Source organism: Eptesicus fuscus, chromosome 10 (genome assembly GCF_027574615.1).
Source record: "Eptesicus fuscus isolate TK198812 chromosome 10, DD_ASM_mEF_20220401, whole genome shotgun sequence".
NCBI lineage: Eukaryota > Metazoa > Chordata > Mammalia > Chiroptera > Vespertilionidae > Eptesicus > Eptesicus fuscus.
The window spans coordinates 82,312,410-82,339,025 of record NC_072482.1 but is presented as its reverse complement, the minus strand read 5'-3'; the positions used below and the strand labels follow the sequence as shown (position 1 = coordinate 82,339,025).

The following is a 26,616-nucleotide window of genomic DNA, read 5'->3' as shown; positions in this document are numbered from 1 at the left end:
GTTCCCATTCCTACTCTGTGAAGGTTGAAAGCAGTGGTCCTCGTTCGAGCCTCCCTGGACCATTATAGAACTCAGCAGAAGAGTCTGGGCGATGGAGGTTAAGCCTTTGGGTCTTACAGCATTTGTGTCATCTCCTCCATAATGACTGTTGTTTAATTCAGCATCTGCACTGGACTCCTCATGTTTCCTGCACTGTCCACTGCCGTGCTACAGGAGACTTGATTATGTCTATTGTAATTACTCTTGGTTCCTGGTTGACCATGCCTGTGTCCTGTCACTGATCAAACATCCTTCAGTAAGATAGGTGTTTGATTTAACATTTAGGTCTCTCCCAGTCTAACCCCAGCTTATCATTCCAAAGCTATTTTATACTCCTCCTTCTTACAAACTCTCATCTCATAAAATAAAGGCTATTTACAGGTCCATAAATCTACACTAATAAAAGAGAGAGATGCAAATTGACCGTACTTCCGCGACACCCACCAGCCAATCAGGAGTGAGTATGCAAATTAACCCAGCAAAGCTGGCGGGTTAATTTGCATACACAGGCACCCAGCGGATGGGGGCGGGACAACTTGCGTCATCACCAGGGCGATGACGCAGGCGTTTCGCACTGCCCCAGCCTCTCAGGGCCTCTGGGCAGCGTGGGAAGGCGGAAAGGCAGCTCTGGGCCGGAGCAAAGGCTGTGCCGGCAGCCAGGGTAAGGAAGGCCCATTCTGCACGAATCTTTGTGCATCGGGCCTCTAGTATTATATAAGTAGTCTTAGCTCTACAATTTGTATTATTTGGTCCATTCTACTTAAAATGTTTCCCCTCCCCAGGCGGATGGCCTATCCAAGCCTGGCCCTTCTTTCTGGCCCCAGCTAGAGTTCCCACTTCTAGGGGCTGTGTCACCTGCATTCACAGGCATCATGCTCTCTTAGGACTTGTGCACAGATTGCCCACACCTCTCATTACGTATTTGACCAACGCTTTCTCGTACAGTTACATTTTATCTTTGTATCTTGTCCCCCAGAGAGACAATAAGCCTGTGATATTAGTGATGGCATTTTCTGTCTGTTCACATCATTATGACCTGGTAGAGTGTTTTGCATATGGCATATGAATAATTAATATTTGTTAGCAACTATGATGATGACTATAACCTAATTGCCATTTACATAGAAGTGCAGTTTCTAGCCTTTTAGATAGTAACTAAGCAGCCTAAAAATGGGACTGTATCAATTTTCAATAGTATTATTCCAAAAGAATAACTAAGTAGTAGACTACTCCAGAAATCTAAGAAAATATTTCAGATTTTTAAAACTGGCAACTCAAAACTTCTCACTCTCACCCTCCACCTTCTAAACACTGCAATACAGCCTTCACTGCTTACTATCAGAGCGGATATATGTATGTATGCTCTTCTTCAAATGCCATAACCTGTGAAAGTAAATTTTAGCTTTTTATTGAAATTCTGAGGTGTTATTAGTATCATTTTCTCATTTACTTGTCAATTTTTTAATCAAATGCGTATTATTTGTTGAGCAATTAGGCTTCTTGTGTTGACCTGAATACACATAGCCCTTTTCAGAAACCACATTTTAGTGCTAATAACAACTTTCATGTAACACATCAGACCCTGTTATTTTGAAAAATGACATGACCAAAAATGGGGTCCTTTAATCTGAACTTTTTGAAGGCTTACTAAAAGAGATGAATAAATATATTGACACAAAAATTTTTTGTCACTATACTAATCTGAACAAATAATTATGAAAGTTTTCTTAAGATATGAAAGTTTTTGAATCTTACAATTCTGAGCCCATTTGGTGTGTTTTTCCATATAAATCCACCCAGAATATACAAGATTTGGTTTGTGGTTTTCTGCCTTGTTTTGTACTGTTGAGATTAGTTTTCTGTCTCAAAAGCCCTTACTATTTTGAAATCAAAATTATAAATATGTGGGAATTAAATAATGTATTGGTTACACATGGAGCAGATCACACTCAGGAATTTTCTGTTGAATTTAATAGCGGACTTCCAGTAGATCTTTTTATTGTCTGTTTTACAACCAAGAATTTCTATTTTGTGGTTAAAATAAGATACACCTTGTTAACTGATAGTCATTGGTGCCAATTTAATACCAACAGGAACCCCCAATTTGGGATGTGGTGAAGAAGGAAACTTTATGTAGTGCAAACAGCTCATGGTAATACAGAGTGGCTGTGAACCATCACGGCTGTGGAACAGCTTTTCAGTGGTCCAGCCAGGACATACAATCTTCAGTGTTCCATGGAAAGTATGCTCTCCTACCTAGAGGAGACTGGGTTATATAGACAGAAATCCCTGCTCCTGATCCCTGATTGGTCAGAACTGCCCAGCTCTGATTGGATGGGGAAAGCCTCAGTCCTATTGGTTGCAATAGGACTACAGTAGCTACTTTATAAGGGCTGGTTCCAGTGACAGAAACACAGTGCAGGCAGGCAGTTTGGTGGCCCAGAGGAAGGCAGTCTAGTGGTGCGAGGTGCAGAGCTGCTCCATGAAGTGTGGTTCGCCTGAGGGGCACCTGTGCAGAAATGGCTGCTCGGTTCTGCTTTATGTTTTTGTTTTTATTTGAGCCCAGGTAGCCACTAGGAGCCCTTCTTAGTCCTCAGGATTCACAACATGCACAAGCACGCAGACTTTTGTTTAAACGTCTACAAGAAGTAGATGAGAATATAAGATTATAGCATCTAGCTAATGATTGCTGGTTGAAGATATGCATTTACATTTTATTATGAATTTTTTGACTTGTTGAGTAGTAAATTGCATTTGATGCATTCCTTTTCCCCATTTTCTTCCTAGAAGACATTGGTCCATGTGCTATTGGTAGCTCATGTTTCTATATGTGATTATAACCTCTCTAAGTACAAAATCTATGCCTTTTATTGCATTTATAGCTAAACATGTGCATGCTGAACTTGGTCTAATGAGTTGTTGACTTATTTTCTCCACCATGCAAGAGTTTGCTAATTATATTTCTTAAGAAATGTTATGGCTAATTTTATAGTTCAAGTAGACAAGATTGAAAAGACCATGAAAAAATTTGCTAACATAGTAGGAATGGACAGGAGAAAAAAGTAGTATTATGTTTTATTAAGTAAAGGTCTTATAAATGTTAGTATTGGTGGTGTTATATTAACTTTTGCTAAATTGAAGTATAACTTTAATATTTAAAATGGGCAAAAGGTAAATATTCTGAGGGAGAGGAAAATAAATTTAAAATAAGATGATCTTTAAAAAAGTAAATAAAAGAAGATGATCTTCACTTGACAAAAGAGTTAAAATTACCACCTTTGTAATACAAGTTGTAAGAGGTAAGGACTCTTCTTGTTTACAATTAATGTTAAGCCGCTGACAATTTTACTAATTTTTTGTAGCGTAGTCAGGTTAACTGTCATAAGTAGAATTCATAGGTACATCATTTTCAGGGAGAACTGATAGTTTTACTTTAGATGATATTTCTACCTGTAAAATACAGTAAGGATAGGGGGGAAACCCACATTTCCAAATGGGAAACTCAGAATAAGTCAGTCCAAATAAGCTAACTAACATTTATGAAGTAATTCTCATCCTTATAAATTGCCTTCTTGCAGGAAACAGACCTTATCCTGACTTTTAATATTTCAATGCACCGATCTTGGTGGATGGAGAATGGACCAGGATGTACGGTGACATCAGTGACACCTGCCCCAGACTGGGCCCCAGAAGACCATCGCTACATCACGGTCTCAGGGTGTTTTCTGGAGTACCAGTACATAGAAGTGGCTCATAGTTCCCTCCAGATTGTCCTCGCAGTAAGTGTTGACAGACAACCACTCTTTTTAGTGCTTCCAGAATTGTTTTATTTCTGTGCGATCTCGGTGCACGACAAATGGACTATGCAGGTAACACATGGCTATTTGCTTTTTCCTAATTAATGCCACTTTTAGTAGGGATTTTGAGGTTAAGCCTTGCCCTGGACTGAGTATGCTGATTCTTTTCAGCAGTAAATAGAAGTGGCATCTTCAGCATTTTACATAAGAAATCCAGCCAGTTTAGGTTTGATTATTTGGCTTTTGGTAGACTGTTCCAAAGATTCTGAAGGGAAGATCAGAGAGTTTTCACTATGAACATTCTGCAATATCCAAATTTATAAGATTTCAGAAGGTGTTCTTCCTCTCAGCCTGGGCTTCTTTCTGTGTGTACTGTTAGTCCCGAAACGCCTTCTCCATTTGCCCTATCTTCTTGCTAGATTTCCCCCAAGTACCATCCATCACCTTTTTATCCCTCCCCCACTTTCAAAACAATTCAGCTTTTTTTAAATTGAATTCTAGTTCTTGGACAATCATACCCCCCATTTTTTACAGTATTATACTGGTAAAGAACTCTCCTAAGTCCTTTCTATTGTGTATTTGTAGAACATATTTGCATAACACATAACTATGTTACATAAAGCATATTATTTTATATTGTATCATTATGACAAAGAGATAAATAAGATAAATAACATACACGTTTCTCAGGAAAAACTTTTACTAAGGCTAAATGAATAATTTGTGGGGTTCATAAAGTTAAGTCAACTGTATTATATTTATTACATATCTATAGGTGCTGATCCACATATATTTTTCTCAGATTCCATGTAGATCTGCAATTAATGTGCATAGTCTTAAAATTGTTAATAACAAATAATACAAGTAGGGTATGCTTTTTACCTTTTTTTCAGTTAATTACTTTGGGAATTATAATTATCTCACAATTCTTAATTAACAAGACAGAGTTCTGGGTAGAATGGTATCAGTTAGTTTACATAAGATTCTTCTGGAATTTCAAAAAGCTGTGTGAGCATGTGTGTATTCAATTATATAACTAACATATATATGTGTGTGTATGTATATATATACATATATATATACAGATAGATAGATAGATATACATAAATATGACTAATCCAATTATATAACTAATATATTCACTTAATAGATTTTTTAAATGAGGCATATACATATATACACAATACACATATATTTTCATTTGTATATGTGTTATTAGATATTTATTTTAATAGGCTAAGTATGCTGTGCTAGTAAGCACTTTCCAAAATCTCTTATGACTAAAAACCACAAAAGTTTATTTTTCTGAGTCAGCAGGAGGCTCTACCATAACTGTCAGTAAGGAAAGGAGGCGGTGGAGCAGCCGCCATGAGTCATCATGGGTTGCCATGCCAGAAAGCAAGCTAGATCTGGAGCCAAAAAATGCTCCTCTGTGGGAGGAGAAGCTCATTGTTCACAGTTCATTGTCCAGAACTCATCCCATAGTCCCACCCAGTCACAAAATGGCCAGAAAAAAAGGGAGAACTAGAAATACTTAGTTAAGTATAACTAAGTATAAATCATTTCCACGTTTTGAATTATGTTCTTAGCTAATGTGTTTGAGTGAATTCCCTGGAAAAGTCCAACCTGAGACACTTCTTAATAAACAAACCTTTCTGGAATATGTTTGAACTCTAACACTGTTCATTTTGATCATCTTGAAATAAAGATTAGTTAGATTGGATGGGATGGAAGTAGTCATTTCATTACTTAAAATCCATTCAGATGAAGTATTCATTTTCACATGGGATAAGTAAAATATTTCTGGTTTCAGGAGACAGATAAAACACCTTCATAAACGTGTTGGAGAGAGGTTGTACATAAAATATTCCTTCAGCTGGAACTTCCTTTTGTTCTGTACCCAAGCATTTTGGAAAGCTTCCATTTAAGTGTCAAGGATGCTATAAAGACAGAGTTTATATGCATGGGTAGTTATATTTTAGAGAGTTAGTTGAAATAATGTGTGTATGTGTAGTTCACAGATTTATTAAACCCCACGTAAAATTTTGGCAGATGTGTAATTTTCTAAAAAATACATTTGGACATGGGAGCATATGTTGAGGTTGACATACTGCCCAAGGAAAAAGTATTTCTACCATAAGTAAAAACCATCTGTACAGGCAAAGTGGCTACAGTACAAAGACAATGGATGGAGTGTCCCTAAGAGCAGATATAACTGATATTTCAAGCTACTGGCTCTGAATTCTGTCTACATTGCCCCCAACAGAGTGGAGAAATCATTTGAACAAGCTATCACAGGATGTGTCATTTTTACCTCTCTCCTTCCCACCTCTTCTTCTGTCTAGGGGGCGTCTTCTTTTGCAATGCCAACTGTGGATCACCTGAGAGTAATTTAGTAACAGTGTGCCCAAGCCAATGGCTTGGAGACGTTTCAACAACCTTTCTGTCTTTGGGCTTGCTTTTGTCTAGTCAGCCTTTGGCTGAAAGTATCTGTTGTGCAGAAAATTTAGCAGATCTTCATTAGTTTTAGAATGCAAATCAAAATGGGGTTTATCTTGAACAATTTGCTTGGCCTAGTTAATGGATTCCAACTACATTTTCCTATATTCATTCTGATCACTCTGCTGTCATGATTAAGAAATGAAATGATTTGTGTTGCCCAAATCATCCCCCTGACAACCTACTGTTCCGTTCAGGCCAGTCCAGTGAACACTGCCTGAGTGCTCGGCCTCTGCTGGTATCCAGAAAAACAAAAGACAGGATCCCTAACTTTGAGGATGTCACAGTCAAAAATGGGGTGAGGTTCCGAAGGATTCAAACCAGGTGCACTGTTCAAGGATGTGATAGACAGAAAATACAGCTTGTGCATTTGTGTGGCATAATCTTGGCTTCTGAGTTCCAGCCTGCTTTTTGTAAAGTCAGCTAAACTCTCACTCTTCTCATTGTTTTCACCAGCCTTTGAACCTGCTGTCTCTTCCAGGATATCTGGCTTAGATCTGCTTTCATAGAATGCTGCTCCTCCAGCGATTGCTCTTGATTAACTCCAAGTCTCTCCAGTGCCTTTCCTCCACCTTCACTAAGCCTTTCTTTCACAGACTCCTGACCCCCGGCACGCCTGTCACCCCGTTGTTCAGTTTTCTGCCAATCAACTCCTAGCTGATTTTGAAATTAGCATTCACAAAGCCCACAATTTGCATTGCACATACATAAGATATGTCTTGTCTACAGCCCAAGGAAGAGGAGTTATCCGCATAATTGGGAAGAGGGGTTATTAATCACACAGCTTCCAGCGGAGCAGAAAGGCCTGCCAGACACCGTAATGACAAGCCAGGTGTGAGGCTGGGAGCTCTCTCCTCCTCCAGCAGCCTTGTCTTCTAGTTAGTATCACACATCACATTCAAAAGGGGTGCAGGTGTGCACAGTTTCAATAAAACCCAAAATAAAAACAACCCACACTTATAAAATAGGTCAAATAAATATGTACGGGGAGAGCCAGGGAGGAAATCCACTACAAGGACGGTGGCGTGCACCCTACAAAAATTAAGCCGATTTCTTCAAACGTGGGACTGCGACTGCATGGTTTACAAAACGTGTTCGTAGGAATTGAATCCTTGAACGTGTAACAGTCCTGTGAGGGCAGCAGAACAGGTGAAAAGCCTTTCCCAAGATTTCCTAGCTAGTAACTAGGGAGGATGGACATGCTGACCTAGGTTTTTCTCTGCCACCAACAACAGGAAATGTTTCAGCCTGTATGCCAGCACCAGCGGATGTGTAATGGATCCCGGAAGCCGCCCAAACTCTAGCTCTTTAGTGGCAAAGCATGACATGATTGATTAGCTATGTCTGCTATGAGTGAGGGGAATGGAGGTGTTTGTGCCTTGTATTCGGTATGCCCACATTAGACCTCACTTCCTATAACCAACACAATGAAAAAAGGAGGGTGCTTTAAATGTAGCAAATGAAGCTTTCACACAAAAACATTTATTGCAATAACTAAAGTTACTTTATATTTTAAAATATATGTTTAGATTCCAAATAATTTATTAGAAAACAAAAACAAATGCTCAGTCCCTCTTTTCTCTAGCTACCTTCTCAGGACCAATACCCCTACATTTAATATAAACTTCTCCAACCAAAATTGCTGGAGTTGATTCCCTTTACTTCCTTGATTTCTTTAACTTCTGACACACTTCTACGTTCTTATTGTTTAATCAGATTGATTATTTTTTTAAATATATTTTATTGATTTTAGAAAGGGAGAGGGAGAGAGATGGAAACATCAATAATGAGAGAAAATCATTGATCGGCTGCCTCCTGCACGCCCCCTACTGGGGATGGAGCCCACAACCCAGGCATGTGCCCTTGGCTGGAATCAAACCTGGGACCCTTCAGTCCGCAGGCCCACACTCTATCCATTGAGCCAAACCAACTAGGGCTAATAAGATTGATTATTAATAGTTTTAGGAGATGAGCAGAGGATATTGATAAAAATGTAAATAAGATCACTCTTTCCCACAGATATTAAACTTGGCTTAGAAACCATATACAAATTAGCAGGGAAGTCATAGAAGACTTTAGAATAGGTTCCAATACCTGGTGCTGACCACACGTTCACTGCCAAGTTCATCCTTCAGTGATATTTATTCCCTATTCAGAAAAATGTGTACCTTGTAGTGTTTATAAAATTGTGGAAATCCTTGTTCAACAGATTGTGGTACAAAATTTTAAAGATAAAATATGTATCTTCAAATGGATAGAGTCACTGATGTTTTCAATTATTTCCAGTTACTGATAAATATTTGCCGTTCGGCCTGCTGAGACTTGCTAAGAATACCATTGGTAAAGAAATTTTCAAAACTTGGAATGCCTTTATCCAAGTGGATTTGGGGTTGTAGTTGGGAATGGTACATGAGTATTTCTTTGGATGTAGCTGATGTGTGTGGTATGAATGAGAGGGAATGGCCTTATTGCTCACATTTCACTTGACTCCTTCTTCAATCTGGAAATGCTTATTCACAAAGATTGGATTATCAAATATTTGGGTACCAATTTTCATGTAGCTTAGGATATTGCTATTAGAGCAGTAAATAGTAAATTGATGTTGTGAACTTGCATTGTTTTAAAGGGTTAAGTGAGGAAATGGCATGAGCTGATACCCAGCTATTTTGCTGCATTCTGAAGTGATGTGGCTGTCATATGGATATTTGAATCAAAAAATTAAGACAAATTTTTTAAAAAACAAAATAAGTTTGATTTGGTTGATTTATTTCACAGTGAAAAATAATTTAAAGTTAAAGAAAAAATAATTTATAAATTATTGGTTTTGCCATGTTTATAAACAAAATAAGCCCTATCTTCAGCTGTACAATTTGATAAAATACACTCAAAGCACATGATTTTGTAAAAATTTACCAAAATATTATGTCAACAAATATATTGAAATTAAATAATATTTTAATATTCCCAGCACGTTTTATATAAATCAGATTAATCTAGGTGCCTTTAAGAGAAAGAGTTAAGAACATAATTATTGGTTGTTGATTATGTCCTGGTAGTGATTTTAGTCTATTTCCAAGAAATTGCTGTTGCAAATTGGGCAATTTTCAATTCTTTGCTTTTTGTTAAAATTGAAAAAAAAAACTAATAGATCTATCAGTTGGTATATTCTTTGAAATATTGTTTAGATAATTATGTAAATTGTGGCACACAAATTAGAATTTGCAGGAGGTATATGACAGCATTGTAAAAAAAAGTCTCTAATAGTTCTCTATAACAACATTTTCCTGTGCTTAAGCCTAAAAACAAACAAACAAAAAAGAATAGAATTCATGCTGAACTCTGACTCAGTCTAGTACTAACAAGTAATGCATTTCAAAAACATATTATTTTTATACCTAATGATTTTGATCAACATTTGTGAAAGACTGTTTTGATCAATTGTGTGAAATCATAATTGTGACAACCCAAATAATAACATATTTTTATTTTCTCACCAAAAAAAGATAAATATGTGAGGTGATAGATGTGTTAGTTAACTATTAATTTTGCAATCTATCTTTATAGCAGATCGCCATGAGGTACATTTTATTTTTTTTTTAAATATATTTTATTGATTTTTTACAGAGAGGAAGGGAGAGAGATAGAGAGTTAGAAACATCGATGAGAGAGAAACATCGATCAGCTGCCTCCTGCACACCCCCTACTGGGGATGTGCCCGCAACCAAGGTACATGCCCTTGACCGGAATCGAACCCGGGACCCTTCAGTCCGCAGGCCGACGCTCTATCCACTGAGCCAAACCGGTTTTGGCATGAGGTACATTTTAAATACAATTTTATTTTTCAATTATACCACAATAAAGCTGAAAAATATTTTAAATGTCAAAAAAGAATATATTTTAACAAATATTTTATGGACTAGGAAAGAAAACTCATACTTAAGTTTATACATCTTTAATTTAACACACACACACACACACACACACACACACACACATAGTTGTTGCAAAGAACTATCATAGAATGATTGGTATAAAACTTTCAAACAAATAAACATTACATTAGGAAAAACTTCTGTGGAAGTAGTGGAATAGAAATACAAGTTCAAAAAGAAAAGGAACTCTATAAAATTTATGATTATTATAAAAGAATATATACATGTGTTTTTAAATGAAATAAGGTGAATTTTAAATCACAGTGGCATTCAAATTTCATTAGATATATTTAAAAGATTAACTAATATCTCTTGAAAAGTATCCTATATAATAAAAGCCTAATATGCTAAGTGTCCAGTTGTCTGGTTGTCCGTTCAACCAATCAAAGCATAATATGCTAATAATATACTAAGGCCACTCAACCGCTCACTATGATGTGCACTGACCACCAGGGGGCAGACAGTTGACTGGTCAACCAGTCACTATGACATGCACTGACCACCAGGGGGCAGACACTCCACCTGGTAGGTTAGCTTGCTGCTGGGGTCTGGCTGATCAGGACTGAATGTGACGGGCCGGACATGCCCTGGAGCCCTCCTGTGGTCCCTCCCCGTCTGTCCAACCTCCCGCGTCCCTCCCCGGCCCTGATCATGCACCAGTGGGGTCCCTCAGCCTGGCCTGCGCTCTCTCACAATCTGAGACCCCTTGGGGGATGTCAGAGAGCTGGTTTCAGCCCGATCCCACAGGCCAGGCTGAGGGTCCCCACTGTGCACAAATTCATGCACCGGGCCTCTAGTTAATATTTATAATATGCCAAAATAAATGGCCATTTTGCATTTAAACTAAGGATGAAAAAATTTCAAACATCAATTTCAAATGTACACAGTTTACAAGTAAATTTTTAAAATTATTTCAGAACATATGGGGCTAGAAATGCTTAAAAACCACTACTCTAGTCCTTAATGCTGGCTAAGAATAGAAAGTAATTGCCTTTTTAAAGGATTACCATAAACATGACCTGCTTCTGGAAATTTTGTCTCCTTAGACCTGAGGTTGGTGCAATTTTCAAAATTTTCACCAGAAGATTAGTGTCTTCCCTTTTTTAAAACTATTAATCTCTCCATTGTCCTGAATTGCTCAGGAAGATGATGCTATAATACTAAAAATGGTACCACAGCTCTGGTTGCTCCATCAGCTCCTTTCTGAGCCTGAGAGTCATTTCCCTTACAGTTCTGCAGGGTCCAGCCAATCGCATAACTAGCCCGCCATCAAACACTGAGTCTGTGTTTCTCTCCTGTGTCTACTACCTATCCACACTAAAGAGTGAGGTGGTTTAGAGCTGCAACTGAAAAACTTGAGTCTTCTCATGCCTAGTTCTGTGGCCACACTGTACAACAAGTTTCCTCCTAGGACAAAACTACTTTTCTGCCTGTGATGGAAATGGGCAGAAGGACAAGCACTCGGCTTCTCCCCTAGCTCCTGTGATGGTTCAATAGCTTTACTTCTTAGTTTCAAATATTGTACACACTGCACCTACTCTAGTTTTCCTGGGTACTGAGGTACACCGACATACTTGTTAAAAGGTCATAACCCAATAAATGCAATAAATGTGACCTGTCTTTCTGTAACATCAGAATAGTTTATATAAATATTCACAAAAATATGGGAAGAACCGAAACACAATTGTGAACAGGAGGTTTTTCCAGTGACAAAGTTACTGAAATAGGACAATGAAGATGGTAAATAGAAACAGGAAAGGATGGTTTTGTTTTGTTTTTTTTGGCACAATTGAATACCACAGAGCATATAAACTGTGTTCCACAAACTAATTTTAGAACCCTAACTGGACTTATCCCTAATTAGTAAGAAATAATCAAGATTCATTGGTACTTCTAAAATAGGCACATGCTTAACTTTATAAACATTTTCAATTCCTCTAGATAATGACAAAATCATTGGAACACTAAGTCTTATCCACAGATGTCAATCAAGTTTTGGTAAAGGTAAACCCTGAACAATCAGTTATCATGTCCTTTATTTTATTTTGCTTTATTCCTGAAATGTGCCTTATAGATTGGTGACTATTTCTGTGAGTTCATGTGCAAGTAAGCAGGATGCAAGAACGTGAACAGTCTCTAAAGATAAATTAAGTTGAAGAATTTTTTTTCTTAATGGTCTATGTATTCCCTACATGCAACTTAGAAATATAAGGTAAAATATTCACAGTCAGGGAATAACAGTCCGTAAATCTTACACTCAGCTGTATAATAAACTATTTTGTAATTATGAACTAAATGAGATAACGTTTAAGAAATTACCTTGAAAACAATAAAGGTGGTATTATTTATTTTCTTCTTAACTCAGTTTCTTCTACTGCTCATTGAGAATACTATTTTATTTTTCAGGCTAATTCACAGTGCTGTGCAAAAATGAACTAAATCCTGCTAAGTTTACTTACTCCCCAGTTAAAACTGTGATTCCTAGAGTCAATGTGATACTATTTAGTCTACCAATACACTAGACTATGCAGGGGACGTATATCCCACATCTACTATTATGCATCAGTGGGCAGTATCTGCTTATGTGTATGTACTGTTTAAAGCGCTTGCTTACCCCCAAAGCATAATATCACTTGATCCATGAGAATGCTTGGAAACATCATGGAATAAAAATACCAATACATTTAAGGTGGTGGTGAGGATTATAGGCTACAAGAGATCACTAATAATTAGGTTTTTCTTTATTAATGTGAGATTTAACTGGAAGTTCTCTGCATAGACTATTGTTCAGTGAACCATGCACAATTCCATTTCTTATATTTAATTTGATAATTATGACTTTGTTTCAGAATAAAATAGTAAAGTATATTAAATAAGTTATTTCAGAAAGAAAGAAATCCTATATAATAAAAGGCTAATATGCAAATTGTCCCCTCAACCAGAAGTTCAACCAGGGGGTGGGGCCAGCCGGTCAACTGCCTGCAGCCCCTCCCCCAAGGCTGGCCCAGCCCCATTGGCCCCAATTGGGGCAGGCTGGCAGGACCCAACCCATGCATGAATTCATGCACCGGGCCTCTACTTATATATAAATATACTAAAATGAGCTCTTGGCTTTGAACAGTTGGTAACTTCCTCTTTTAGGACATAATGTATCTTGTATGTTGGGATATCTTTTCAGTCACAATCAATTTTATATATGTATATATATTTACATTTCACACACTTTTCTTCATCTGCACAACTGGTAAGAAACATGATAAGACAGTGGCATAGTCACCTGGCATCATGTTACTCCTCAGACAGAACATATCAGACATACCTTGTTATTTTTTTTAGGACAAGTGTGTATATTTTCTGTAACTTATGTCACTTGCAAGCTCAACCGATGAGGTGTCTTTCTCTCTCTCTCTCTCTCTCTCTCTCTCTCTCTCTCTCTCTCTCTCCCTCTCTCTCTCTGTGTGTGTGTGTGTGTGTGTGTGTGTGTGTGTGTGTGTGTGTGTATGCTGTTCCTGAGGCCTGGTCACAATATGCCACCACAGTGGGGGCAAATCACCTTCCACTCTGCCAGCCACAGGAGGGGGGAGTGCAAAGCTTCAGTGTAGGGACCACCAACCATGGTCTCCAGGGGTGGGAGGAGGGGGGGAGGGGCGTTTCCTTCTGGAGCTGCTGCTTAACCTCTCGCTCCCAGCTCTCCCTCTGCAGTGTCTTCCAGTGCTCTCTCTTGGCAAAGTAATCAGGATCATTGCCCTCTCAGAAGGATGCCAGTCATCTAAGCACCACTCAGGAACCTTGTAGCACTCACATCTCTCATAGCAGGCGCCCCCAGGAGAGTCAGGGAGGATGTATGGCTGAGGATGCTGATGGGGCCGGAATTCATCCGCTGCCTCCCTTGGCAGCTGGGTGGGCTTCACCATATCCTTTTCATTCCTATGGTCTTCAAACCGAGCTCTCATCAAGCAAGCAAAGTACTGCTATTTGTCCCTGTGGACACACGACTCCAGGTGGCACAGAGCTTGCTTATTAAGTCGTGACACCTTCTACTGGTGGCTCAGGTAGGCCTCTGGCTCCGAAAATGCCAGAACTTCCCTCTCAGCTTCACCACTGCAGCTCCCAGGAAACAGAAAGCTCATGATAAAAACATTTTCTAAGAAATAAATCTTTGTTGGCAACTTTCTTGTTATAAGAACTTCTAAACACAGTGATAGTTATAATAATGGTAGAATGGGATAGCATTTTAAAATAATAACAAGGCATTCTCAAAGGAAGGATGTAAAGATGATTTATAATGACAGCTATAATATAGGAATAATGTATTGTTTAGCGTGTTATACTTCAGTGAAAAAGACTAACAATATGCGCAAACATACTTAAGCTAAATAGTGTTTACACAGTAGAAGAAGAGCCATCTGTAATATTCCTTCTGTACCTTTTGCTTGTACCATTCCTATGAATAGGATGTTCAACTCTACTATTCTCAACCCACACGTTCTTCTACACAACTCGGTATATGATTCCTAGTCCTCATTATTCTCTTGCCTATTCCTGTCTGTGGGGCATCATGGCTGTGTTTGTCCAGACTCTGTCATTCATGCTTCTGATCTTTGTCCTGATTCCCACACATTCTTAAATTCCTCTCAAGCAGTAACCCTGAGAGTCAAGGCTACATCATTTTACCCTCATAGGTTTATCACTTATAACCTTCTCTGAACTTCTCTGAATACAATATTATATTTTACTATACTTAAATGAGTCAGCTCTTTGTCACATAATTATTTTGGTTAATACTAATTGCAAATATGGCTCCAAAGTCAAGGACTGAATTAGAGAGTGTCATAGGTCCAAGGATGTTTTGAGTTTCCTTATGTCTTTTTTTATTCTGAAATGTCTGCAATGCTCTACCTTCCTTATTGATTTTGAATCTCTCCACCTCTTAAATTTGATCTGCTTCTTATCAGCAGCTTTATAAATGCCAAGCATTACTTTTACCTCTCACTATCCAATGTCATCCAGTTTTTCATCTTTCCTTTTCTTATTTCTTTTCCATACTTTATTGATTTCTTCATCATAAAATTGTGGGTAAATTTTCTCTTTCTTAAGTTTCTATATTTTACAAATAATATTTGCTGTATTTCGTGTCATTCTAGCCATCCTATTAGTCACATGCCACATTTAGGTTGGTTTAGTCCTAATATACTATTGTAGGTTACAATGAAAATCAATTTTAAGAGAAATTGTACTGCGAGATATGGTAAAGTCCCATATCAGTGATTCAATAGTTGTTCATGGATTTATTTCAGCAATGTGCTTATTTCACAAATTTAGGAAAGTCTGTATTGCTTACAAATTAACAGATTAGAGAAATGTTATTAAAGGATTTAAATGTTATTAAATTCTGCCCTAGCCAGTTTGATTCGGTAGATATAGCGTTGGCCTGTGGACTAAAGGGTCCAGGGTTCGTTTCTGGTCAAGGGCACATGCCCAGGTTGCAGACTCAATCCCCAGTAGGGGGTGTGCAGGAGGCAGCTGATCAATGATTCTTTCTCATCATTGATGTTTCTCTCTCTCTCTCTCTCCCTCCCTCTCCCTTCCTCTCTGAAATCAATAAAAAAAATTTTTTTTTAAAAAAAAGGAGGATGAATTCTGAAAAGATGGTAAAGCAGTGGTCAAAACCAAATTAGAAAATGGCCACTTAATTACAAGTCTGAGATCTGAATTGGAATGATATAGTCATGTGGTGCCCACACTTTCTTTGATACAAACTTATGTCTTAAAAACTTCAGGGTGCCTGTGGTACTTCATCTGGAACTAAGTTAGAGAGACCATATCACAAAAGTGGAATGGATTTATCTCCTGGCAAAATATTACAACTATCTAATAGGCTACCCATAACTTATTGCCAGGACAGCATGTGAAGTAACACGTCAGAATTGCTATCTTCTTAGGCATTCAGGAGCCTCATTAGCAACTGGGTTTAGGGGGATTAACAGTCTTGAGCAAACCCAATTGGCTAGTCATTCTACATGTTCTTGAAAGTCTATCTCCTTCCTTGTAGATGAAACTGCGCTGTATGCAGAACATACCCTTCTTCAGCTATTAACCTTGCACACATGTTTCACTTATATAGCATTAACAAATAGACTCGTGCCCATAGAGAAGGTTAATTTCCTTTTCTTATTTCAATTCATCACCTATTGGGCTCTGTATTGCAGGCCAAGGAGCTCTCCTCGGACCTACTGCTCCTGGGAGAGAGGCCAAATTGGAATGAAACAAAGCCAAACTAATCATTCAGTTAAAAATACAATCAGTGATTCAGTTAAATCTGTTAGACACCATCACTTAACAGTGGGTGGAAGTTTGCAGTTTTTAAATGGTAGCTTAAGATTGTATCGATTCAATCTAAAGATTAAAATGTAAAGCAATTTTATTTCTCCATACTGTTTAACTGCTTGCATTCATTCAGTCACTAAACAAGTATTTGCTGAAAGCCTCTTCCTGCTCTCATGGAATGTAAATTTTTATGAAAAGATATATCTGTATCTATCTCTATATCATCTATCTTTATCATCTATACCTATATCTATCTACTGTGCCCCACATAACTGCTCTACTGCAGAATAAAGAGCTACCATAGGGTGATCAAGGAAGGCAACTCTGATAGGTAATTTTTGAGCCAAGTTCTGAGTATAATGAGAGCTGGGCCATGAACTATTTGGGAAAAAAAGAACATTCTAGGTAATGGATAGTAAGGGCAGTGAGCTCTACTCATGAGGGTGGATCTGCAGCTCTGACCATGTGCAATATGGTCACCAGACTGCAGCCAATAAATACAGGTCACCATTCTCAAGAGCAAGTCAGCTTGCCTATATCTCTCTTCCTTCCTCTCTCTGCCTTCAGTCTATTTAAATCCTCCTCTTTCTTTAAATACTCAACATGTTCCTTCAGAATCTTGTCATTCTCCCACTCTTTATTTCCCACATTTTAATCAGCCTTAAATTTATTTTTTAAACTTTTAAATTCACTTTGCCTTATTCCATTTATCTGTTTCTGTCCACCTGTTACACCAGATGGTGAGCTTACTGCTCCCTTCTCAGGCCTGTGCCTCCCTGTCCGTTTCTCCACCACTGTTCTGATGAAGAGCATCATTCCCATTTTTGAAGGTTGAAATCATAGCATCATCTTTACTATTCTGGTGCCATCTCTCCTCCCATACAAATAATCCAAATGCATTGCTATGACACTAAATCTTAGAGAAGCATTAGTTATTTGCTGGCTAGAAGCCAATGTTTTTCAAGGTTTCTCTAGAAAATTCTTCCAAGTGTTAAATTTTACTTATTTATATATTAGGTTATAATCTATCACAATTTCAGTGAAGTTAAGTAATGTTTTTACAGTAAGTTATGCCTTACCAAAGGTTGATTGGCATGATTCATTATCATCAGTGATCCACCTCAGTACCAATTAGTTCATATAAACCTTGCAATTTGGGGGAGTGTTTTCTTAAAGCTTCATTCAATGCGAAAAGTCTAGAATAATAATAATGAAAATATAATTTTGTATACAATTATTTTAACTAAAGTGTAGACAATTTCACACATAGCTATTGTGCTGTATTCCACAACTCTTTCAAATGAGGGCCCTATGGGTTTGGCTGGAAAATTATTATATCATTTAAGTTAGAAATTTTTTAAAAAATCATTGAAAGCTCTATTTAAATAGATCTGCATCAACATTTACCTGAGATTAATCTTCACTTTTATTTTCTCTTTGTGATCCATGTTGGGTTCTTTTTTTCCTTTTAAACCCCATATGCTTACAGGTGTTTCTCTCCAGAGAAGCATAATGATTCCCCCAACAAAGGCAGTTTGTTGCTTGGCTTTGCCTTTGCTGAAACCCAGTCAGAGGCTCTGATGACAGATAGTCTGCTTGTCAGCTTTGCCTCATGAATCCGAAGAAAATGGAACTTATCAGGAGCTGAGCCTCAAGCACTACCTCTGCCTCTCATTTGGGCCATCTCCTGCCGGGTTTGGCTGAGGCCTTAGTCTTCCATCATTTAGTTCACTGACAGAGAAAGAAGGGAGCTGTTGCACTGTGAGGTACCACTCTGCAGACTGCTATATTGCAAAATAAACAAACACTATATTTTTAGGGCACCACCTGCAGCAAGCAGCTGTACCAAACAGAGCAGAACCACGAAGGATGTGATTTGTTCCATTTAACATGAAGCCTTGAGGTTTGAGAAGAGAGGGAGGAGAAGGTTCTATGTATACAACCCACACATCCGCAATTTAAACAGAAGCTGATTTCCTTTCAGATTGGAATTGAGGTATCATTATATCTCTCCTCCTTTCCCACCCCACAACCTCTGATTGAAAACAATTCTATTATTGGGGTTATAACTGTTAACTGAGAAAATCATTTTTCTCTACCAATAAACTTCCTTTTCCATTCAAGGGCAATTTTCTCTCGTAGCAACCTATACTTAAATGCCAACATCTGCTAGATCTAAGCTGCATATAAAATGGTGTCTGGCATTTACATGATGCCAATGACATGATTAGAGAAACTCATATACTTGGCTTACATAGAATTTTCTCCCATCTTATAGCTTTCATCTATTTCGGTCCGCTTCAGGATCTGTCTGCCTCTCTAAATGTGCCACCCAAGTCCAAAATACTCTGAAAGCTGAACTTTGAGCTCTTACTCTGATTGACCATCAGTTCTTGCATTAACTCCTACCTTTCCAGACACTAAATAAGTGTAATGCATCAGAATAAAATCCACCATATCTGTATTGTCTGAATACCTAGAATTGTGAGGCTGATACGAGGGATACTTTAAGTACTTTCTTTTCCCCCTAGATTTAAAAATCTCATTCTCTTAATGACTATTGATTCTGACCTCACAAACCAACTCCACCATTTCATTTTGAGTTCTTCCAGGTGAGCTGGGATAAACATAATTAAATTATAGGTGACTCGAGGCCTTTCAAGTAGTTACAAATTGAGGTCATTTTAAGTACAGAGAGGGACAGTTACCTTTAATATTCGATTGGCCACCAAGAACCATACAATATTTTGCTTTTCCTTGACAATGAACACTTTTTAAAAAGAGAGAAGAATGGTTTAAATATTTAAGAGATGTACTAGAAATCTTTCTTAATGCCTGTACCACTGCCTAGATTTTTAATCTGAAGAAGGAAAGTTCTTTGACCATCTTTTTGTGCCTCATTAACACTTTTGCTCTCAGACTCAGAGAGGTGCGATGAAGGAATTACACATCTGCAGTGATGCATGGCTCCGGCTAATAAAGGAAATCAAATCATTTGAGCCAGGAAACGAAGTTTCCTCCATTATTTTTACTTTCATCATTAAGATGATGGTTCCTAGAATATTGGGCACAAAATAAATTCCTGCCAAAATAGTCTCCAGGAGTATTGAATGTGAGAGTTGCTTTCATCTCCTTTGCCTTTATCACATTTTAAAAGAAATTTTCTGGAAAAAAGTTTTCAGACTTGGTTTTGCTAAGTTATGTCTGTTTCTGATTCCTTGTCAATCAATCAAGTTTCTACTTTATGACTATGGGAGAGTGCTGTTTAACTGCATGTCATTGAAACTTTGGAAGAAGGGGAATTTCTTTTGTTCCAAATAACAAAAGAGGACCTTTAGTCAGAGCATCATGTTCCAAAGAATGAGTCTGTTATAGATGGATCTTTAGTGGTTAATTATAATACAGTATACCAAATGTTCTTCAGGACTCTGGGAACTATTAAAAGAAACGAGTGAGTCTGCCCATTAGTGAGTGTGGAATAAGCGAGAGGACTGAGTGAAGTAGATATAACTGGACAGTGAATAAGGCTAAAGGAAATTGGGTGGCAAAGGAATGGATTCACCCTTTCACATGATTGAGAAACAGTGTGTGAAGGCTACAGAGACAGAAGTTCAGCATCTTCTCTAAGCCTCCGTTTCCTCTTCAATAGGCATAACAATAGTATCCACTCACTTTTGTGTGTGGCAAAAACATGTAACGTGAAATCTACCTTCTTAATAACCTTTTAATTGTACAACACTATGCTGTAACTGTATGTACATGGTTGGTTGTACAGCAGATCTTGGAACTCTTTCATCTTGCTGGATGGAAAGTCGGTACCTGCAGAATAGAGACTTCCAATTTCTCCCTCCCCCATGCCCTTGGCAACACCCTTCTTCTTTCTCCTTCTGTAAGTGTGACTGTTCTAGGTACCTCAAACAAGGGAAGTCAACCAGCATTTGTCTTTCTGTGACCATTATTCATATCATTTAGCATAATGTCCTAACGGCTTATTCATGTTGTCACATATGAAAGGATTTTCTTCTTTTTAAGGCTGAGTAATATTCCACTATAGATATATACTATATTTTCTTAATCCATGCATCTGTCAATGGGCATTTATGTTGTTTTACACTTCTTGACTGTTGTGAACATAGAATGACAAATATATTTTAGAAATCCTGTTTTAAATTCTTTGGAGTAAATAGGCAAAAGTGGAATTTCTGGATTATGTAGTTCTATTTTTAATTTTTCAAGAAGCTTCCATACTATTTTCCATTATGGCTGTACCATTTTACATTTTCAGTGACAGAACACAAGGGTTCCAATTTATCCACCTCCTTACCAACACTTTATTTTTAAGACTTATTAGTATTTTTATAATAGCCACATTGACAGTGAGGAGGTGATATCTTACTTCTGTTTAAATTTATAGTTCTTTAATGATTAGTGACACTGAGCATTTTTTCATATTCCTCTTAGTCATTTGTATGTCTTCTTTGAAGAAATGTCTAGTCAAATATTTTACTCTTTTTTTTTTTTTTTTTGCTATTAAGTTGTAGGTGTTCCTCGTGCATTTTAGAAAGTAACTCCTTATCAGATATATGGTTTGCAAATGTTTTCTCTCATTATGTAAATTGCCTTTTTACTCCGTTAATTGCTTCCTTTGCTGTGCAGAAGCTTTTTCGTTGGGTATAGTCCTGCTCGCCTATATTTGTTTTTGTGGCCTGTGTTTTGGTGTCATTTATGTCAAGTAGACATAAAATCCTAGCAAGCCAATCATGAAATACAGAAAATTAGGGTGTTTTGGGGAACTTAGAGCATTATAAGTGTCTTGCATTATTCAGGACAATGTTAAACATACTTATTATATATATCTTTGGTAAGGATAAAGGGCAGAATGCAGTGCGAATCACTAATAAAAGAAGGTTATTTCCAAGAAATCATACCAAGATCAATGTTATAAAGTGTTCCCCTTATGTTTTCTTTTAGGAGTTTTATAGTTTCAGATCATATGTTTAAGTATTTAATCTGTTTTGAGGTGTTTTCTGTTGCTGTTGTTTTTACTTTTTAAACTTTCTTATTTTGCATTTCTTGAATTTTAAATTCATTTTTATTCTGTAATTTTAGGAAGTTATATTTTCTATTCTGCTTTTATTAGTGGTTAGCACTGCATTCTGCCCTTTATCCTTACCAAAGATATATAATCTAATAATAGACAAATATGCAAATTGACCGCACCTTCGCTACACCTAAGCCACGCCCACCAGCCAAGCCACGCCCCTCAACCAATCAGGACGAGTATGCAAATTGCCCCAACAAAGATGGCGGCTAATTTGCATATCAAGACAGCCTCGAAAGAAGCCAAGAGCTGCAGGAGGGAGTAAAGCTTCGAAGAAGCAAGCAAGCCAGGGGGGTGGAGGGAAGGAGAAGGGAGGAGCAAAGTCAGGGCCGGGGGCGAAGGGAAACGCGGGCGGGCTGGAGGAGAAGGCGGGGCGGGTGACAAGGGAGGGGTGGAGGCGGGGTAGAGTGCAGCAGTAAAAGCTAGTATATAATAAGTATGTTTAACATTGTCCTGAATAATGCAAGACACTTATAATGCTCTAAGTTCCCCAAAACACCCTAATTTTCTGTATTTCATGATTGGCTTGCTAGGATTTTATGTCTACTTTAATTTTACCACTCTCTTAATTTACTATTACTTTCCTTATTTTTAACTAGAGGCCCAGTGCATGAAAATTCATGCACTGGAGGGGGGATCCCTCAGCCTGGCCTGCCCCCTCTCATAGACCAGGAGCCCTCAGGGGCAGGAGGCGACCCGGCAATCAGGAGAAGGCGACACCCCCATCACACCTCTGCTGCTGCCATGGCCGGCAGCGCAAGCCTTGGCTGGCCCTGGTTACCTGAGCCTTGGGCAGTCCTGGGCGGCTGGGCAGCCACCATCCAAGGCTTGCCTGCGCCTCGCCCCCCCCCCCCCCCCCGCCCCCCACATCAGCTGGGAAGCCAACATCCGAGGCTTGCCTGCGCCTCGGGCCGGCCCTAGGCGGCTGGGCAGCCAACATCCGATGCTATTACTATTACTTTTCTTATTTTTAATTCTTTATGTTTTCCCCATGTTTTGAAGAACTCTTTGTCTTCTATGGCTTCTTAGTATTCCATTCTAGAACCCAGTCCTATTCCACAGCTCTATATTCTTTCCAAATCTTTGTGTCGATTCTAGTTATGTATCATTTTGTTAACACTATAAGAAATATTACCTAGAGCTTTATTTATTTTCAAGGCCAACTATAAAGAAGTAGAAATTAGTTTTCATTAAGGTCCTCTTTTCATCCTTTCTACCTAAACACTAAGAATATCATCTTGTTTGATATAGGCCATGCCACTTAACTGTCTTCTAACTCCTTTTGGGGGGAAATGTTATTTAAAAAATAAATAACACCTCTTTTGGAATATTGCATTGGTATTTTTTTTTCAGATAAATGTCTTTGTGGTCTTTGGCTTATGCTTGCTATAGAATGATACAGTTTTCAAAGAGAGTAATTCTGATTAGTTTGTATCTGGCCAAAGAAAATGCATAATGTATGTTCTCTGTTGCAATTGATAGGAATAAAGAGTGGAGATTGGGATATATGGGGACAGAGAAAATGAATGCCAGGGAAATCTATAATTGGATATAATTTAGGATCTTTCTAGTCTCTTTTACATATGAGAAAAATCTTCTGTGTTTCTTGTAATTCTATCCTTCTAAGCACCTTCACCTATAAGCAGGTGAGAAACCAGAAATAGAAATAAAAGCTACAGAGATCATTGAAATTCAGACTTTGAATTGTGAGCACCAGTGAAGCAGACAAACTTACTGGAAAGAGAAACTAGTGAAAGGAAGGAAAAGAGGCAGGAGGATAATGACATAGGAAGGGCAGGAGAAATGTCAGAGAAATGTAAAGAGGAGAGCAAATACTGGAAAGGAATGTAATATGCATTTCCTTCAAGGAAGCTAAGATTTACTTCAAGTTCCAAATACATATACATAATCAGTGACAATAAATATACATAGTCAGTGACACACCTAAATGGAATGGTGCACGGATTCAGAGAACAAATTATTATGAAATAGCTAATCATTAAAGAGCCAGAGAGCTATGATGATTGGTATCATTAAGGAGCCAGATACTTAATGACTAGTATCCTGTGCAGGATGGAAAACATTATAGTCATAAGTCAGAAAACTTCAAGAAGACTATTTGAAGATGTGCTGACACCATGCACTTGAAACTGGTCACAGTTTTTTTTTGTGTGTGTTTTTTTTTAAATATATTTTATTGATTTTTTACAGAGAGGAAGAGAGAGGGATAGAGAGTTAGAAACATCGATGAGAGAGAAACATCGATTAGCTGCCTCCTGCACACCCCCGACTGGGGATGTGCCCGCAACCAAGGTACATGCCCTTGACCGGAATCGAACCTGGGACCTTTCAGTCTGCAGGCCGACGCTCTATCCACTGAGCCAAACCGGTTTCGGCTGGTCACAGTTTTAATTTGTTTATGATGTAGATCCACAAAAAAGGTCCCAATGTTTGACTAGGGGCATAAACATTAAAAATCTTTTATTAGCTAAAATTTCAACTTTTCGATTATGTGGTACGAAGTTCTTACAACAGAGGCCAATATCATTTTAAGAACTCATAACTATAGGATATAATTAGGTCGACTCAGTACTAAGGCTCAAGAAGAATTGTGTAAGCAAAATCGTATTGAAAGTCACTGCAGTCCAGAGAGAAAAATACTCTCAATACCTGTGATAAAATACAAACTAAATTTGCTGACCTGGATAACATTTTGCTTCTTGATATGCATTTTAAGGCCAGTGTAAATAACGTTCTGTAATATATATTCTAACTTAAAACAGTGACCACCAGGACCATGAACTGAATACAACAATGCTTTTCTTAAAATTTTTATGAGGCGAGATTAATGCAAATTTCCCCATCACTGCACACAGGGAAGGCCCACCTAAAAAGGTTCCCTCTGCTTCACTCGGGTCCCGCACTTGACGTATCAAACCAGCATCTGCCGAGGAAGGGGCTCCCACAGAGCTACCCTGTCGAGCTTCCAAAGTTGTGGGTGTTGATAAGTTTTGACTGTGCAGCCAGCATATGTCATGATAAATTTTCAACTCTCTAAGTAAAGAGAATACACCCTGTTCTCTGATCAAGATCAGGCTGGATTTCCCTCCCACCCTCTTCTTCAAACACATTTTGGAACAAACATGAGTAAATACTTGACAGGGGTGATATCCCTGGTGTCATCCGCTGAAAGAGAATGAACCTTAAGGAGGAAGTGTTAATTCACTACTGCAGTCACATCCTATTAGCAGAAGAAAAGGTTCACATGCTCCCATCCCTTTCAACGTACACACAGAGAAAGGGAACTCCTGCTCCTGAGGGCGACTAGAAACGCCTAGGTATTTCCATGTGGGCCCAAAGGGGCCTTTTTAATGAGACTTCTCTCCATCTCCCTGTGCTTCCTATAGGCTGTGTTTCACAAAATTATCTCTTTCTCAAGACTTGAATCCCTTTGTCATTTCTGTGCTGCCCACATATCATTATCTCCTCCACTCAGAGAAGTTACTGTTCTTGCATCGCGTTTACTGGAAGAAGGGAGTTCGGTCATGCATCACCCAAGCAGATTCCGCGTGAAGGGCTCAGAGACGGACCCCTTAGGGAACAGTCAGTGGGGGCTGAGTCGTGTGCACACACCAAATGGATGCCCCTCCTGCTTTAAGCACATGAAAAGCCAACACCAGACTCGATGCAGTCACTCGAGCATACACACTAGCTTCAAAGGCAGAGACGAACGGGGCAGCTGTTCTTGTTCACAGCAAGTGGGCAAAAGCACTAGGCAGAGGGATCCGACCCAGGGCTTGGCAGTCAATGGCGAAGCCCAGATGGTTCTGGCCTGTGTGCGGGGGACTCTGAGAGTGCTGTGGACAGTCTCGGCTCCCTGGAACCCAATAAAAATCACTGCATTTTTTAAAGGAGAATGGGTTCTTTACAGGTGAGTTCATGTTAGAAACTGGTAAGTTTCAAAACAATAAAAACATAAAGCCTAACAAATTAGCAGTGAGCATTTATACCATAAAATATTTTCCTCTCTTGAGTATTAAATTAAAGGTTTGTTGCCTTAGCGATGTAAAGTGACTCAAGTTTCAGGAATGTACCAATTCCATAAAATTGGTTACACCTGCAATCTGATAGCATTGCAGGCAATAAGAAAAGAACTATATCTCTGCTTGAAATTTTGTTTGCACGAATCTGTTGAAAAGATTTTGCATTTTTTAAACTATAAAGTAGCAGTCAGCAGCCTAACTACGTGTAGTGGAGATCCCTTAGCACTGAGTTTCTCAAAGCCTGGTCCCTGCACCTGGACCATCAGCACCATCTGGGAACTTATCACAGATGCAAGTTCTCAGGCCCCGCCCAGACTTCTAAACCAGAACCTTTGTGATGGGACCCAGTAATCTGATGCCCAATGATTCTGATGCACAATGAAATTTGACAACCACGGCCTTCATTAGCCAAAGTACATTTTTTATAACAGGTCCCATAAAATATTACCTTAAAATATTTGAGGAGAGGATAAATAAAGAGAAATTTCATAAAACAAATCAAGAAACCATTGAAGAGAATCTGGAATGAAAATCTGACATATCTAATCATTGCAATGGGTTTCTTTCAGCCAAGAGGTTGAAAAATATAAGTTCCTTAGTCTAATATGGAAGGAAGGAAGGAAGGAAGGAAGGAAGGAAGGAAGGAAGGAAGGAAGGAAGGAAGGAGGGAAGGGAGGGAGGGAGGGAGGGAGGGAGGGAGGGAGGGAGGGAGGGAGGGAGGGAGGGAGGGAAAAAGGAAGAGGATGCAAGAAAAGCAGCAGGTTAAGCTGTAACTTTTTTATATTTCTCTTTAAATTCCCCCCTTTCTAAATTTCACTATAGAAAACTTTACTTTTATCCCAAGCATGGAATTAAGCTTGTCTTTATATCCATGTTGT

At 38.4% G+C, this 26,616-nt stretch overlaps 1 protein-coding gene and 1 pseudogene across 1 annotated transcript in view; one reads left to right on the top strand and one right to left on the bottom strand.

Moving 5' to 3' along the window:
• The window catches only part of NKAIN2 (sodium/potassium transporting ATPase interacting 2), a 433,314-nt gene that overhangs the window by 300,308 nt on the left and 106,390 nt on the right, over positions 1–26,616 (top strand). The window contains exon 5 of the mRNA XM_028142922.2: positions 3,618–3,818. Coding sequence (XP_027998723.2) covers positions 3,618–3,818 — 201 coding nt within the window. The remainder of the gene's footprint in view (positions 1–3,617; positions 3,819–26,616) is intronic.
• On the bottom strand, positions 9,604–14,397 carry LOC129150525 (NADH dehydrogenase [ubiquinone] 1 beta subcomplex subunit 9-like; annotated as a pseudogene).